This window comes from Euprymna scolopes, chromosome 15 (genome assembly GCF_053919585.1).
Source record: "Euprymna scolopes isolate OS-2025 chromosome 15, ASM5391958v1, whole genome shotgun sequence".
NCBI lineage: Eukaryota > Metazoa > Mollusca > Cephalopoda > Sepiida > Sepiolidae > Euprymna > Euprymna scolopes.
The window spans coordinates 65,441,366-65,460,098 of NC_136496.1; the positions used below are offsets into that span (position 1 = coordinate 65,441,366).

General features: G+C 32.4%; 1 protein-coding gene across 4 annotated transcripts in view; it reads right to left on the minus strand.

The window, feature by feature from the left end:
• Positions 1-18,733, minus strand: part of LOC145293849 (WASH complex subunit 4-like) — a 144,978-nt gene that overhangs the window by 32,637 nt on the left and 93,608 nt on the right. For all 4 annotated transcript variants that reach the window (XM_080140540.1, XM_080140543.1, XM_080140539.1 and 1 more), the window contains exons 24-29: positions 16,871-16,915; positions 12,505-12,613; positions 10,233-10,386; positions 4,929-4,992; positions 2,548-2,631; positions 1,781-1,877 (exon numbers count right to left, since the gene is read on the minus strand). In XM_080140540.1, the coding sequence (XP_079996666.1) occupies positions 1,781-1,877; positions 2,548-2,631; positions 4,929-4,992; positions 10,233-10,386; positions 12,505-12,613; positions 16,871-16,915 (553 nt within the window). The remainder of the gene's footprint in view (positions 1-1,780; positions 1,878-2,547; positions 2,632-4,928; positions 4,993-10,232; positions 10,387-12,504; positions 12,614-16,870; positions 16,916-18,733) is intronic.

The window sequence follows — 18,733 nt, forward strand, 5'->3', positions numbered from 1 at the left end:
TTTTTTAAACTTCTTCTGATATGGTGATCCAGTGATGGGGTTATTTTTTTGGGTCGACCTGGACTCTTTTTTGTGCCCATATTGATCTGGATTTCTTATAAAATTTGTGATGACCGTTTTGCTATGATTCACTTTGTTTGCAAGTTTGTTGTAGGGGGCATAGGCATCAGGGGTATTGTATAGAGAGTTGGGCAGCAAGCTGTCGGTTCACGTTACACTTGAACTTCTGCATGTCAGTACAGTTGGGGAAGCAGGGACCCGGAAGGGAATTCCAAAGTCTAGCTGTCCTGGGGAAGAAACTACTGAAGTAGAAGGCTCTCTTATATCTAGGGATCTCTATTGTGTAGGGGTGGGATTTAGTTGCTTGTCGGGTTTGTCGGGTGTATTTACGTCGAGGGGGCACAAGTACTTGCAGTTCGTCAGAGCATTCACCATTAAAGTACTTGTAGAACAGGCAGAGGGATGCAACGTTTCATCAATAGGACAGAGGCTGAAGTTTAGATGACAGTTCAGGACCTATCAGATTGGCAACTCCTTTTGAACCCTATCTAGGAGCGAGAGACTAGTGGCAGATGCACCAGCCCAAATATGACAACAATCTTCCATACATGGGCGAATGGTGGCCTTATAGAGGTACAGGATACTTTCGGGCGTTAGTAACTTTCTAACACGGTAGAGAGAACCTACCTTCTTCGCAGCGGTCCTGGCAATACTCTCAATGTAATTGTTCCAACTCATGTTTCCTGTGAGCGTTAGGCCGGGGAGTTTAAATGAGGTACTTTCAGATAAAGAGTCATTGGCCATTGCTATTGGTGGTAGAGAAGGTTTCTTGTAATTATTGAAGGAAACCAGTTTAGTCTTGGCAGCATTGAATGTGACCATCCATTTATGTCCCCATTCCACTACAGATCTGAGGTCATCCTCTAGTGCTTCTGCCATTTCTTTAGATATGTGTTCATTTGTTTTCCTGTCATGTCTGTTTTATGACTTTTAGAGTTCATTTTTAGTAAAAGGGTAGTTGTATTCTCCTTTGTTGTTTGAGTTGAAATTTAATTTGTTTATCTTTTTTTTTTGTATTTTGTTTTATCTTTTGGAAGGACTGACTGTAATTTTTACTGGAGGAATTGTTTTGAAAAGTTTTGGCAAGAAGATTCGCTATATTTTTTGTCTCTGTTATTTTGATGTTTTGTAGAAGATGATTTAAAGGGGAGGGTGAGTTTTTGCTCGAAATTTTCCTTACCATGTTCCACACTTGTTTGGGGTTTGAAGTTGAGTTTATTTCATTTATATAATCTTTCCATGATGTCCTTTTTATTTTTTTGATAATTTTACAAGCTATTGCTCTTTTTTGCTTAAAAAGGTTTAGATTGTACTTTGTTGGTTGGGAATTGAATTTTCATAAAGCAGCTTTACGTAGACAAATTGCTTTTTGCCATTCATCGTTAAACCAGGGTCTTTGTTATTTGTTAGTTCTACTACTTTTAGGTTTTTCTGATTTAGTGCTAGTCATAACCAACTGATTGATTGGATCAGGCCTATCCAACCACCCGTCTTAGCCCAAGTAAGGGCCAAAGTGGTGTGTTGCATCTTATGTCCAAATAGAACCTTGAAAATAATCTGCTCAACCACCAGTATTCTGTCCATAGCCATTGCAGGTTGCCACCCATGGTCAATAGGTGGCCCCATTGAAGGTCATTTACTTTCTATATTCTAATGCTCCGCTGACAGGACCAGAAAAAAATGACGAATATAGAATAAGACCAATTTAAAAAATATTAACCCATAGAAAATCCATCATCCGTTATGGCAGCTCCGTCTTTGTTTTTACGATTCAGTTTTTCTTTGCAGTTCATCGAATGCTCCACAAAATTCAACGTCTGAAATTACAAACAAAACTCGAATGAAAGTCTTACATAAAGTAAGGAAGGGGATGTAACAATAACAGGTTACTTTGCTAAAAAAATTTACGAAAGTATTTTTTTTAGTGCTTATTCATATTGAGATGCATGCAAGATATGGCAGTTCAAGATAAAATAACAGGAAAACTTATCTAGATGAAAAAAATATTAGTGTACAGCAACAATTACTAGAAAATAAGCAAGTAGAATTTTAATAAAAAGATCAAATTAATTTACTATTCAAAATTCCGGATGCCATGGACATCAAACTAGCGTATCGTTGAAGATTATCTCCCTTTTCTTAAAATAAAGATAACATGCTAGCCTGTTCAGAGTCCATGGACTCAAAATAGTAAATTAACTTTATTTTTTCATTAAAATTCTACTTGATTATTTTCTGTAATTTTTTTATGTATGCTAATATTTTTTCACTGATAAGTAAGTACATCTATACGTCTTCTTATTTTATTTTGAGCTGTCATATTTCACTTGAGTCTTAATTTAAATAAGCATTCCTATTTTATTTTTACAAGCGAAAATAAAGACCGAAATTTCTGTGGAATATTTGTTAATGAGTAAATCGAAGTATGATTAATAAAATTGTTCATTTCGAAATGTTAGAAAAATAGAGGAAAATAAGCCGACTGACCAATGGTGGAAGGATAACAAAAAAATTGCGGAGATGCATGTTTTTTGGATTTCGGAATTCTGGAGCAAACACATCAACAAGCATCTGCAAAGAGAAAAAGAAATTATCATTACTAGTAAATATATGTCACCCACACCCTTCTCTTGTCATATGTTTTAGGAAGATTGTATTAGCATGAACAAACATATACTATACTTTCCCTCTTCCTAAAGGAGAAGGTGATGCCTGAGAGGATAGTTTTATGACAACAGCCACTCCCCGCTTCCTCAAATGAAGAGGTAATACTTGAGAGCATGGTATCATAATTACAAAACAAATATACATTGACAACACATACTATCTGTATCTTCCATGTCAGAAAATCGTTTTCAAAGATTTTTCCAAAGAATATTCCATACTGGGAGGAGGGCACGATCATTAGGAGGATTGGCCAGATGGTGTACTTAATTCCAAGGACAAAGACATATGCATACGATACATATTAACCAATTAAAAAGTGAACTGAAATGGATCCCATCAACACACAGGATGAAGTGGAAGATAGAGATCATCTACAAAATATTTGACCTCGATCCCCCCCCTCAACATATGCCAGAATAACAAAGGTTGGGAAGAAAAAGGAAATTTATTGAGCCGCTTAACAATTAATGCCAAAAAGAGAAGATATTTATGGGAAATTAGAAACCCTTTTACATAATAAAAGACTTCAAGGGAGGATTGGGGAGGCATACCTACCTATGAATGAACTTGTTCACACCTAATAAATAACGATTTTCCAGAGTGGAGAAAGCCACAAGTGATTGACTGAGTAAGAGGAAGGTGAAAGAGAGTACTCTTGTCAGCTGGGTTATTAATGTACGACATTTAAACTAGAATATATTGTTCAACTTGATATCCACATATGTGTTATTTTCTTTTTACTAACCTACAGCAGTAAACAAATATAAACAATGAAAATGTCTCCACATTTTCTTTTCCTTTTAAAAAATCTGGTCTTATTGAAAAATCGATAAAATAATTGGTCCCCTAAAAAAATTCAGTTCTTTGCATCAAACATTTTGAGGATAAACATATTTTGAAAGGAAAAAAAACCGAATTGAATTGGAATTTACAACAAATATCAACAATACATTCAGAACAAATAATAAAACTGTACTCTTTTCTGACTCAAACAGATTTTAGAAAACCCCTAAAGTAACAACGGATTGAAAAAAAATGAATTACAAGATTTCCTTTCAACTGACACTATAATGGATTTTCCCCAACTGACTCCGAGATGTTGTCCCATTGGTTTTAAATTGAAAAAACATGAACATTATATTTTAATTTATAGAATATTCTTTGATCTTGAAACACATTTTCCATCTATGAAAGCATGCATTCGTATTGACCAAAGCCTCTATGCCAGATCCAATGCAATAGAAACCTTATACCATTACCACAATGATTTATATAAGGAAATAATGCTAAACTTACAAAATTTAGCATGTTTTCCAACTGACATCAATATTAAATGAGTTACAAAAGAGACAACATTATAAAGCAAAATGCCATCCTTCATTTTCTGCAGACCTAATACCTTATGCCTTACTACTGTGGTATACACCAAGGCAAGCTTATACATTATTCTGAAGAAATTTCCATACCCATTTTTTTCTTTATGAGAAAAAATTCAAACAAGTGGCATGGAATCAATTACAGCAGTAAAATCACTATTGGAAAAAGCTTATCTTTCTAAGAACTGTGTTTTATTAGTTGACTAGTCTGGGTGTCCGGCGTTATTTGTGTTGAGTAAAAAAAAAAGTGGTAGTAGGCAGGCAGGCTCAAATCTGAATAGCGAAGGAGGAAAAGAATGTGAAAAAAAAGAGAGAGAGAGGTGGGATCGAACTCGAAAACATAGGGTAATTGGTCTTCCTCGCTAACCATTAGGCCAAAGAGGATAGTGAATTTAATGAATTGGTAATTAACTTAAGAATTATAGGAGTTGCCACGCATGCACAGAAATTTCTTGTGTCTAATTTTGTACTTATGAGGAAATAAATAAATAGGAATCCATAAAAGGGTTGAAGTTCAAAATCCCAATACCTTAATGTACTAGCAGAATCTGTGTCTCGGCATTACCCAGGAAAATTAAAAATCAAAAAAATCTTCTTCTCCCTACTCCAAGCCTCATATAAATATTACTATTCAAATTTTAAAAATAAATGAACTTATTAATGACAGTCTGAATTGAAACCACTTTCAAAGAGCTGAAATTTAATATAATATCAACTGCCCAAACTATTTATTTGCTTTTAAATTTAATTTAAAAGCATTTAAAGTGAAAGTAGAAATGACAAAAATAAATATAAATAAATGGTTTACAAGAGGGTGAAAGTCACCTTGAAATACTCTGTGCCTTCTGCAAAATTCTTGGCAAGATTTCCAATAACTGCATCAAGATTTCTGTTGAAGGAAAAAAGAAAACATTTATAAAAATAAAATAAGAAAACCTTCCACTAGCCAAAAAATACATCATGTTTCATTAATGTTTATATAAAATTAAAACAATAGCCATCGTCGAACAGATTTAAATATTTATTTGTTGTATTTATTTGCTTTAATTTGTTTTCATTTATGTTCATTTTTTAAATATTTTCATTTTACAACTGGGAAAAAAATAAATCATTTTTATTGCTAATTTCTTTGAAATTTAAACATTATTAACATTTTTCAAATTTCCCATGATTGAAATTTCAAAATAAGTAATAACATATTTTGTATTTTAATCTAGTGCAATTTTACATGTTTCTAAAAGATAGTGGATACTGTAATATCGAAATTAAATATAAGCAACAGGACACTAGTAATTCTAATAAAATTAGAATTAAAAGAAAAAGAAATATAATTCAGTACACATAACACTATAATAAAGTGCAACAAGAAATTGTCCTACAGTTGTTGTGGCAACTTAGAATGATAATTAAAATGCACAATAACACAATACTAAATGAGAGCAGTAAAGAAAAAAAATAACAATATGCTTAAAAAAGTGACTAATATAGCAACAATAAAAATAACACCAAAAACAATAAAAATATAAGCACTAGAAATATTAATAACCCAAACCTTCATAGCAATCACTTCAATAGAGATAAAAAAAATTAATAATGAAGAGAAAAGTTGTAACTGTAGAATCTGTGCACTTCGTCTATTACAACTAAAAGTGTTGTTTAGTAAGCCACAATATTTGTCAAAGAAAGCCTAAATAACAAGAAACTCTCTCTAATGTTGAAAATCAGATATGACAACCATAAAAGCATTTTAATAACAAAAACTGCCAAATAAAAACAGCACTAGCAAGCCATCTAGGAGCTCAAAAATAGTAGACTCTCACCAAGAATCAAGTGAAAAATAATATAACAGACTAATACATGTAGAAATTTGGACAACCCATGGAGATTATGTCTGAATAAGGAATTTCAAACTTTAAAGACCTCAAAACCTACTAAACTATAGAAGTGAAATAGCAAATAACTGTATACACAGAATAAACTTTAGAATAACAATTCACAAGAAAAATAAAATAATTGAATAAAAAACTAAACTAAACTGAAAATATAAATAGAAAAATTAATGTCACTTATTAATTCAATACATTCACAAAATAAGAAAATAAGTAAGAATCACCTCTAAATTAAACCGAACAAAAGAAGAGGAAGTAGAAGCCACTCAAACATACAAGGATAAAACATCACAGCCTTTTCTGTGTGGCTTAATTGCCATAAATATATTTTTAGAACTTACTACTATATATATATATATATATATACACACACACACACACACACACACACACACACACACAGGGTGACCCAAAAAAACGGGCCCCAACTCTAATTAGGCCCCGTTTCTTAGTGTTTTGTCCGAATGAAATGAAACTTTGGTCATTTATTATATTCAAAACATCACATCAAAACACAAGGGTTTTTGGCCTTTTTTTCTTCATTATACAGCATATGTTCTAGATGGCCAACATTTAGCTTTTATTTTTTGGGGGTCACCCTGTATATGTATATATATATATATATATATATATATAGTGAATGAATGACAAAAGTCTATATTCTAAAGTTCATGATGTTGACCATCCTACAATTTATTCCTTTTATTCGGTTAACATTTACAATTCTTGACAGTATCTGTTTCATAGCACAAAATCAATCACTTAATTATTATATCAATTAGTGAATCTATTTTGCCATTATATAATCAGAAGAAATAGCAACAATCAATCCTTCAAAAGAAATAAAGTCCGTGTATATATATATATATATATATATATATATAATATAAATATATATTATAAAGCTGAACGTCTGTGTGTGTGTCTGGTCATGAATAGGCTCCTATATGGTTGACGATTATAGAAAACTGATCACATATAATGATAGAAGATGTACTGAGACACAGGAATGGGTATGTTTGATCTGGCGTAATGATGATTCATTAAAATTGTGAGGTCTGCAAATGCGCCTGGTCCACAAAGTATGGAAATAAAAAATTTAAAAAAAACATTTACAAGTGTTTTTGATATAGATGTACATAATAATAAGTTGATAAATATGTTTTAACTTAAATAGGGATGGTATAATAAAATTGTGGGGTCTGCGTTCGCGCCTGGCCTCCATAGAATGGAAATAGGCACAAATTTTAATAAAGACTTTTCATATCTATCTGCGTAAGTATACTTTGATAATTATGTTTCAGTTTGAAGAAATATGGTATAATAAAATTATGAGGTGTCCGTTCGCGCCTGACCTCCATAGAATGGAAATATGTCAGAGAGTTTAACAAGGTTTTTTAATATAGATCCACAAAATATTGTGATAAGTGTTTCAGTGTGAACAGGTATGGTATAATAAATTATGGGGTTTATCTATTTTATTTTTACTTTCATCATATTTTGCTTTGGTTTTGATGCCCCCAAATTCGAAGCTATCTCTTTACAACCCTTCCTTTTCATAACCTATCATACTTTCATAAATTAGAGTCCATTTTCTGTAGGCTGTTTTTGAACCCAGTCAATGACGGGTACTTTAGCTAGTATATATATATATATATATATATATATATATATATATATATATATATATGTCATCCAGATACAGTACTGTTTCGCTGTTACACAGCTCATCAGTGCGGCTGGACAGGCAACTGCCTCAAGTCAGGATCGAAACCCGACCGCCCAAATGACAGTCAAAGCTTCTCACCGTTGCGGCATATATATAGTCATCCACAGACATATTGTTTCACTGAATCACAGCTCTTAAGTTCAGCTAGACTAGCAACTATGTCAAGCAAAGATTGAAACTCAACCATCTAGACGACAGTCAGTACTTCTAATCATTACACTCTTTTGCTGCTGTTAAGATGAATATGTGAAATTACAATGATTAAACATTGTCTAAACCCGTACACAAAGAGTGTTACTTTATGTGCTAGCATCAGTTTGTTATTTAACTCCACAATAGAGAGAGAGAGAAAGAAAGAAAGAGAGATGGAGGTAATGTATCATGACTGCATCTTACTACGGAATAAAAACATTATGATGTAAAGAAAAACATTTTTTTAATTTATTTCTTTTCCGCCTGAGAAATAATTTGATTTAACCTTCTTACATTTGATGGTCAGAATTACCCAGATGAGCAATTAAGATTGGGTTCATCATTTAACAAAAAGTAGCATTGTTAATTTTTATTAAATCTGATATTCAAAGGCCTCTTTTCGTTTCAGAAACTATAAGTGTTTATTATTATAATATTACTTATTATTATCATTAGTATTAGTTCTTTATACTGCCACATTTCTCTGATACACCAAGAGAACTTAAATAATATAATTCAGTCAAATATTTTTGGTGGTGTAAGTGTATATTTTAAGTAGAAGTGGTATATTTCCCTAACATGACACATCTAATGTGGCAAGAGTAATTCATGCAAAATTTTGTAAAATACTAATTGTTTTGAGTCTGTAAGTGTTTATAATTTTAGTAGTAGTAGGAACATTTGTACCTTCCACCACTCTATATAAGTTTTTAATTAATTTTATGATTGTATTGAGGTGTTTGGCGAAACATATAAAATTGATTTAATTTCTTATATATAACTAGTGGGACCTCCTATGTCTTAGCAATGCCTGGAAAAAAGAGAAAACCAAAAATTGCAACTCCCAGAAGTAAAATGACCAGAAAAACTCTTTGCACCAAAAATGTCAAGCTATGTTGGACTTTCTTTTTATTGAAACCGATGCGCCAATGTTGTTCTGATCGTCTGCACCACATATATAAATAAATATTATGCTCTTAATTTTGAATTTTTCTTAATAATCGAACACTCTCCTGGGGTTTTCTCTCACTAACATGATATAATAATTATTTATAATTCAGAAATAAATTCTTAAACGTTAAACGTCTGGGAAATAAAAAGTCGATCAACTGGCCTTGTTATGAGATCATGACTTCTTATTGCTCGATCACTATAGATTGTCTGAATTAAGTTTTATTAATGTTAAAATTCCCCTTCATTCCACGGCGGGTTTAGGTCCTCACTAGTGGAGCTAAAGGTGGCTTTGTTGCAGAGCTCAAATCCTTTGACCAATGGCAATGGTCACTTCCTTCCTGATTGTGAAAGCATGTAGCACTAGTAGTTGTAGATATAAAAAATAATTAGTTATAATTATATATATATATATATATATATATAAACAACATTCGAAATATAAACCGTAGCGTCTTTAAATCAAAAGTATGCTAACGGAAATAATTTATTGCACGGGCGTCACCCCCCCCCCCTTTTTAAAATTCATCATTCAATAAGGTAAAAAGCTATAGCAAACATCTAAATGAGTATTTTAACCATAGTTCCTGATTTCAAAAAGCGAAAAATTAAAAGGTAAATTTCTCTATATATTTTTATATATATACCTGTATATCTATGTATATGTATATATGTGTGTCTATTTTTTCATATATATGCATGTATATATTTGAAATGTGGTACTTAAAGCAAACTTATAATTTAAATTCAAATCTATATTTTACTCTATTTCTTTTCTATCTCTAACCCATATTAATTTTCTTATCAATTTTAAATCCAGACCTTTTATTTCAATTTTTTCAGATACATCTGCCTTACTTTTAATGCTAGGTTTATTTATGGTGTCTTTTAAATTTAATAAAAACCCTTCAAAATTTGCTGATGAGGAGACCTTGCTTATCAAAAAACTATATGTAATTATTGTACGTAACTTGATGTCTACCACAATAAAAAGCATTGTTTTCCGAAACGATCGTACAGATAATTGATTTTGTTGTTGTTCCTTCTTATGAAACGGATTTTTAATTAAATTATAATTTGATTTTTAAATTTTAAATTATCAATCACATTACTTAATATTGAATTAGCTCTAGGATATTTACCTATCGAGCTTATTATATATCTAAATTACAACGAGCACTTTCTCTTTCCTGTATTTTAATTAAACTAGTAATTTCACTGTTACATTGAAATACACTCAGCTCTTTAGACTATTGTTCTAATATCCTTTAAATATATATATATATATATATATATATATAAAGAGAAAGAATGAGAGAGGGGGAGATGGGAGAGAAAGAGAGGAGAACGTGAGAAACAAGATTTTACTTGGCTGCTTGCTGGCATTCTGTTGAGAGTCCTTCTTTGGCTGAAAGTTCTTCAAAGCTCTCAATGGCATCAAGGTCTGGAATAAAGCGGATGGCATTACTGCAACAATGAAGACCGCCGGAACGTATCATACGTACATAGCCCATAGCATTGCCTGGAATAAATAGGAAGAGTGAAATATAAAAGGTGAACAAGCAAATGTCTTCTTAAAATTGAAATAAAATACTCAAACAATACAGTTATTGTTTTATTTTCAACTAGCTGTTCCTATCCGGTGCTACCCGGTAATGTATTTACCTGCAATTTACTTTGTTTTTTTTTCTTTGCTTTTTTTAACTATACCATTTTCTTTTTATCTTCTTTCTATTTTCCTCCAAATTTTTAACTTTGAATAAATCCAAAGCATAGTAGTCCTGTATAGATGAATACAGAGTTACATCTACTTTGTAAGGATGGTGGGAATTAAAAAATAATTCCAACCCAGACAAAGTATTTTCTAGAAGAAATCATATCAAATTTTATTCTTCTTAATAATACACTACAACAATTGACAAGAAAAAGGATCTTTAAAAGCAAACTTAAAGAAGTGTGACATCACCAGACCAAGGACAAGCAAACCTGGAGGTAGACTATCACCAAAAGCATAACTACCTTCGCGGTCAACTGACATGTGGACTTCGAGAAGGAAAAGCAAAGGAGGGACAAAAAAGAATGTCCTTGAACCAACCCTCCAAATAGAAATGAAACTACCTGCCCTCATTGCGAAAGGCAGTTTGAAGCCAAGATCGGCTTTGTCAGCCACCTCCACACACACCAAAACCCAGAACATAACCATCATCCTCACCACTAAGGGGTCGCGAAGAGAGGAGACAACAACCCACAAGAAAAACTGTTGCACCAGAAGAAAAGTTATCAATGACAACAAAGTGATAAAGAAATTGACTTTACTTTAAATAGAAGATAAATAGACATGTTCCAAAGAAGCCGTCCATGATAGATATCTTATTTGTTCTTTAGTCACTTTTTGACATATTAAAATTATATGCGGTTCCCTGTATTCAAATTTAGATCTATAAATATGGAATAATTCACCTTGGCAATTAATGGTTCTGTTTATTGTAATGATTCTCTACTTAATCCATATTGTAGTCAAGGAAATCCCAAATATTATATGACCTTGATATTTGACTTTGAAAAATTCAGGTCAAAACTTGAATTTCACTTCTGATTTTTTTCTGATTTGATGCATCGATCTGATGCCCTTTGATAACAGTAAGAACTATGCAATATCTTGGCCTAATCTGATAAATAGTTTTTGAGCTATCGATGTTTCCATCACATAACTTTGGGAATACATCATACAATATAAACAAGTAAGGCTCAGATAAGAAGGTATTGCAATGTTCTTCTAGTTAGTAATTGCAAAAGTTCCCTGAACTTACTAAATTCGTTTCAATTTTTGCAATCGCATTAGCACTCACTCCACCTTGTACTTCACTTCTTTCTTAAAGAAAAATTTGCATCACAATGAACTCCATCCTTATTACTTGCTTCCATCTTTCTTTTAGCCTTCCCCTACAAACTGAACCTGCTACCTTAACTATTTTACATCTACTAATCAAAGTATTTTGATGCATTCTTTTAATGTGACTATACCATCAAAGTCTCCTGTTCTACACACATCTACCTATACTGTCCATATTTGATCTTCCTCTAATGCATCGTATCATTCTCATATCGTTTTTCTCCATGCAACGCATGTCCTCAACCCTCACTGGCCAGTTTTCATTTTACTACATCATTACACTGAGTACACATTTCTGATAGATTCTTCCCTTCGTTGATAGTGGTAATCCTCTGCTGGTTAATAATAAGTTCCCTGAACTTAATCTATCCATTTCTTAGAGAAAAATTCACATCAACTGTAGGATATGTTGAGAACATCCTACCATTGGATGCATTACCATACAATAAACAGCCTATACAAAAAGTTTCAAATATGGTAAAAGTGTCCAAACAAAGTTTAGGGTACCATAGACATATGCAGGAGATCAGGTGACATTATCTGGTGCTTTGGTACCCTAATGAATACAATTTGACTTGATCAGTATTTAGATGAGTGACTGCTGAGAAAATTCAAACAGTCGAAACAACTTTCAGTCACACTAGTCAAAAAAAATAAAAAAATAAATAAATAAAAAACTCATAAGAAAATTACAATCAATAAAATAATAAAAAAACAAAAACAATAACTGTAATTTTGTTTACCTACCAATTTGAGTGATTAGAGTTCGAAACTGGTCAAGGTAGCTTTGTCCATCTGGAGTCACTCCAAGTTTTCTTATTCCCTTGTTAAATTTTTCAGCTCTGTCAAAGGGATACTGGCATGAAAAAAAAAATTTTTTTTAATTAAAACAAATCTAATGAAAACAAGATGCTTGTGCATATATATAGGTTGAGTGAAGATTTTAACACTGTTACTATGGAGACAGCTGCTGGGAATGAAAGCCATCATTTATGGATAAAATCATTGATGGTGTTAACGTCAGACAAGGCAGAGATGTTATCAGTCTACATAGAGGAATTGTAGAAGTCGTAAAGACATATTTTCACTCCTGGAAAAATATCTCTGCTAGGTGATTTGGTTACCTATTGACCAATCAGCTTGCAGAGTGCATTAATTTCATCTGTCTTCTTTAGAACTACTTCAGCTCCTTTGGGAATCACATTCAATCAGCAGAGAGAACCCTGAAAGAATGAAATGACATTCCCTCTCCCCCTGTCTCTGTTCAAACATCAATTAACTTCATCTGAAGATAAATGTAGACAGACTTTCCGGGGCTCAAAGAACTTTCTACTTTTCATTTTCTTCATTTGGACACTGTCCACGTTTCTTCCACCTATTCCAAACGATATAGGTAATTAAATTAAATCTATTCATTATTGTTATAAAAAAAGGTTTTGTTCTTCATTTCATGTTTTTACATATTATTAATACATAGAAGTTTGTCTCATTTCTATAGAATTACCATCCATAAAAATAGCACTGTGAAGTTCAGAAGGCATACATTACACAGTGAGTATGTGACCTCCAATAGTGTCTTGCCAGAATAGTGGGTACAAAGTCAAAAGATTTAAGTGCATTTTTTGTTATATTTTAGTCTCAGTCGCACAGTAATAAATGCACTCAGAAGACAATGTTGGAAATTAACCATTTCAAAAAATATATACATATTATAATCCTTTTGGAATAGTTCATTCTGACAGTGAGGGTTGTTTATCTCTCCACGTCCTCCTCCTTTCGAAATTTCATACAGAATGGTAATAGTCAGCTAACATACTTCCTAACTTCTGGTGTGTCTGCTACCGGAAACAGAGACAAGGCAAATCAGTTTCTTTGCTTTTTTTCTCTCACACCTATATCTTCCCCATGCATGTACTCTTTTTTTATTATGCTTTTCTGATTGTTCCTTTTTTATTTAATAATCATTGAAATTAGTTTTATTTTTTAAAGAATTATTGAGAACATGTTTTTATAACTTTTTAAGTAATGAATTATTTGAACTATTTAGTTCATGAAGCAATGCCAGTCATGGAACTGTGCATCACCAAAACAGTAATGAAAAACTTATTAGATAAAACTCTGAACATTTTTATTGTACATTTTCCAATAATGTCCTTTTCTTATATTTTATTTCAATAAATCACTTCACAATAGAAATACTGAAAAACAATAAAAGTGAAGGAACTGATTTGTCTTGTCACCACTTCAGGTAGCTGCCACGCCAGAAGTTAGGAAGTACGTTAGCTGACTATAAGCAGAATAATATCCTTTTCTGTTTGGATCAATGTCAAGAGTCGTAGATTGTTGTCTTTTACACTTACCAAGTGTTTCTGTTTTGGTTCTATTTGAGGTCTTGCTATTCAAACAAATCATAAATTAAAAATGAAAACTTTAGAAAACCGAGTAACACTGTAAAATCTTTTTTTATTAAATAAAAAATGAGAATAATTTTTTTTCTAAAACTTTCAGTAGAATCCGCCTTAATCATAGAAGATTTTGTAATTTTTTTTTCTTTTTCATTTTTTTGCTGATGTTAAGGTCCATGGGTGATGCAGAAAATTGAATGTCCGATCTTGTTGATAATAGGCTTTTCCTTACGATGATGTATAATTCTTTTAAAGCTAGTTATAATGTCAACAAGCCATTCAAAATGTTTAATGATATATAATAGTTTTTCAATTTGTTTTCAATAATTCCTTTTTTCCAATTAAATTTTACATTTTGATAACCTTTTAAATAGATTTTTTTCTCTGGAATTAAAATATTTTTTATCATCAATATATTTTTCAAACTTGTTATCAAATGCTGATCTAATTTTTTGTATGAATGTATATTCAGTTGGTGATATTCCAAAATTGTACTATAGAGTTATCTGATACACTGAGAATTATTGTAGCAATTCCTTTTAATTTTCAGTTTCATCTCTGTCTGATTTTCTCTACACTCGCCTAACCATATATACAAAGTGTTCTGCTTGCCCATTAGAATATGGATTGAATGGAGTGGTTATCAAATGAAAAATTGAACATTGTGTGCAAAAATCTCTAACTTCTTTACCCATAAATTGTGTTCCATTATCAGACACAATTGTATCAAGAATACCAAATCTTGTAAAGATCCTTATGGAATGCTTATTATGCTTTTGTATGTAGGTTTCCTACATCAGTGTTACACAGTATAGGGGTGGAATGTATAGAAAACTATTACAACTACTATAACAGGTTTCGCATGTAGCACGAACACAGAAACACAAAATAAGCCACGTGCATGTAGCACACAAAAAACTATGTCAATCTGACATTTTGACACAATATCGAGGTCACTTCCTTTTGACCTTTTACTTTTGTTTCCTTTTTCTTTCTTTTTTCACCTTGACATGATCATGAAAGCATGCGATATCGCATCACTCTCAATAAATGCATTATTGGTTTGCCATGAACAATTGAATTAATCTCTCCAACTTTAATGAACAATCCAGAACTATGCCTGATCACACACACACACACACTCTCTAATCATACATGTACACACACACACACACACACACACACACACACACACACACACATGCTCTTATGTCTTTTTCCATTGTTCATAAATAAATGGATTGTTTGTATATATGTAAATCGGTCCTTTGTTGTATCATTTCAATGTTGAAGTCGAGAACATGCATATTCATCCTATACAGATATATTGTATCATTACATGCCAAGTATTTTTTTTCATTAATGCTTTACCATTTATCAAAGCTAAAAGCCATTTGTGTATAAAAGTTAATGAGGTAGATCGACTGTATATGTTGCATAGCCATGTGTATATATACGCATCGTTTATGATGTTCACGTGTCCATAAGTATTTATATAAATAACATGTCTACATAGTGGACTGTGTTGTCTAGTGTTTATATAGTTGTATAACCTGATCTAAGCATGTCTATTGAGTGTCTGTATAAAAGGACAGTGTTTGTGTCTCTACTGTGTGTGCGAGTGTATATACAGATTAAACTGAACAGTTCACCAACAGGACAAATACATTTTAGATACCTTCTTGTAACTTAGACAAATAAACATCTTTTGTCTGGTGCCAAGTAGCTAAAAGAGAAACATACCTTCTTCATAGTTACTGTCGTCAGGCAGTTGACCTTTTCCTTGAAGTCCTGTAACAGAGGTCTCCTTTCTGCCATAAATCCAAGTTATAATTCACAGATAACTTTATTTATGCTTCCCTCAGAGTTTTCCATGTTTCTTTTAACTTCTACATTCTCTCTAGTTGTGTCTATTGGATGCTTCCACAGACTGCAAAAGATCTGATCTCTTCTGAGCCAATAACTTGAGTGTTAACTGAAGCCCATCACTCCATTTTCAGACACAATTGTATCAAGAATACCAAATCTTGTACAGATCTACTCTCTGACTTGAGTCTTATGTAATGCCTATGTAACTATATCATAAATCTTACTTCCTTGTTTGCTATCTTACATCAATTTTACATCAAAAATCATCTTTGCTACTGTTAACACCTTAACTTTGCTTATGCAAATATTCAAACTGCCTTAACTAAATTCCAGTCCTATTTTATTATCGAAGAACCCTGCAAATATTATTGTTTCAAATATCAATCCAATTTCAATAACATTCCTCTGCCACTGGCAGCATCCATTTCAATAACATTATAACATACTGCAGTGCTATTTTTTGTTCCTTCACTCTCTCTCTAAGTAAACCAGTGCTACCCGGGAGTTAAAATATCCAACATTATGAGAGGATCAAAAATAATTAAAAATAATGAATAAAACTTGATGTCTTATGAGTACAGTCTATGTTGTACTCCTTAAGGAAGCAATCTTTTGACAATGTGTCCCACAGATAGGAAGTTCTTGAAAAGACTATATTCACGTAAATTGTATTGGAATTTTATGCACAGAGAGGAAGAAAGTTCTTTGCAGTTGTGGTAGGACGACAATAAATATAAAAGTATAAAAGATAGTTTGTTTTAAGACAAATATTTTGTCTTAAGACACATAACAGACAGTAACAAATAGAAAATGAAAGAGAATAAAAAGAGAACAAATACCTTTTGATCTGTCTGAATGTGATGCTCTTTGAAAAACTTCCAATCCTGTAATGAAAATTAAGGAATGAATGAAATTACAATTGAAAAATCACAGAAAAATTCACCTTTAATCTTTGACCAGTAAAGGTGAGTTAACTTCTCTTTGCACAGTTTTTTCTTGTTTTTTTTTAAGTGAGGGATGAGCGAACTTAAAACATAATTTAAAAAACAGCCAGATGAGTTTATATATAAATTCAAGATATTTCTGAGCCCATCTCAGCAAGAAACAAGTATATCAGATGATGCATACATCAGGTAATTTTGTCTTTATACTAATTCATGTATTGCAAGAGGATTTAATGATGCACCACTTTTTAGCAGACAATGATATTGTATGGTTTTAATTTGTTTAAAAATGAAGCATAAAAAAAACAACTTGTTATCGAAGATTCTAAAGCATAAGCAACAAAATAAAATAATTTGACAAACAATTTAACAACATTCAACTAAACTGTTCAGATGCTAAAAAAAAAAATTGAGCATAAAAAATTAATGTTGGAAATTCTGTAAACACATGCTTTGCAGCACATGCTTTGATGATGGATGTGAATGGCAAATGTTGCAGTGATAAATGTTTGGCAAAAGGAAGAAGGGGGATGCAGAGAACTGAAAATATCTCTGACCAGTCAGACCACCCAAGAAATATTCCCTTTGTTAAAAAAGTGCCTAATAAGAGGGAAGTGTCCCACTGGGGACAACTTTATGAGAGGAACAATGTCTGAAGATCAGTTAAATTTTATCTTTAGTGAATATTTCCTCTAGGTGGCTTAATAATGACCACCAACAAAAAGCTAAAACTAACCAAAGGTGAAGAAATCCCAGGAGAATAAAAAGAGAACTGGTTATAACCACTTCTCTCCTTCCCTGGAGTAGGAGGAGGAGGAGGAGGAATTGAATTTTTGAGGAGCAGTTGATTTCTGGAGAGTTACAAGGCAGTTCGCCACTGCACCTCTCCAATTAAGTTGGGTCCTTTTGGAGCAATCAGTCAAGAAACTATAATGGGACTTAAGTGTGTTGGTCTGGTCAAGCAAAGATTCAATGCAAGTCTGTCATTCAGGTAAGTAGACGAGTAAAAACTTAAAATAAATATTTATTTTAAGTTTATAAACTGGATTTCTGATTTTGCTTGGTATAAGGACTTTTCATTGCAGTGCTGTTTGCCTGTGGAATTCTGTTCAGCTGGCATGCTTTCCAGCTGACTATAACAGGGTCATGTGCAAGTCCAATGTCAACAAGTTCTTGTTGAAATGTCCTCTAAAATAATCTAATTCTACCCAATTTCCATCACTAACGATCACTACCCTGATGTCTTGGTGACCATCATACACTTATCCTCAAGTGGTTTTTGGGCCTTAATAATTGATGACACCCTCAAAAAAAATAATTCTGATTTTGCTTGGTATGAACACTCTTCGTTTCAGCACTGACTTGATTGACAGCCTTGGTCTGGGACAATGTGCAAGAAGATCACAGCAGGTGAGTGTACACATGCATCTTCACAATTCTCTCCAATGTTCGTCTGAATAGTTTCATTCTGAATTCTCATATGTGAACCAGATCTGATTTTTCATCTTTTTCTTTATTAGAGAATAAAATCTGCATAAATAATAATAATAACATTTAATATTAATTTATTAATTCTACAAATCATCATTACCAGCTGCTTTTGTTATATCATAATTTCCTTGGACTTTACATGATCCTTCACCATGTTAGCCAGGGAGAAGAGCATTTTTACCAGGATCACCACCAGTCTGTGTCTTCTCTCTGGTTTACTTTTCAGCAGCCACACCATCTTGCTCAACCAATCCGAACCCTTATTAG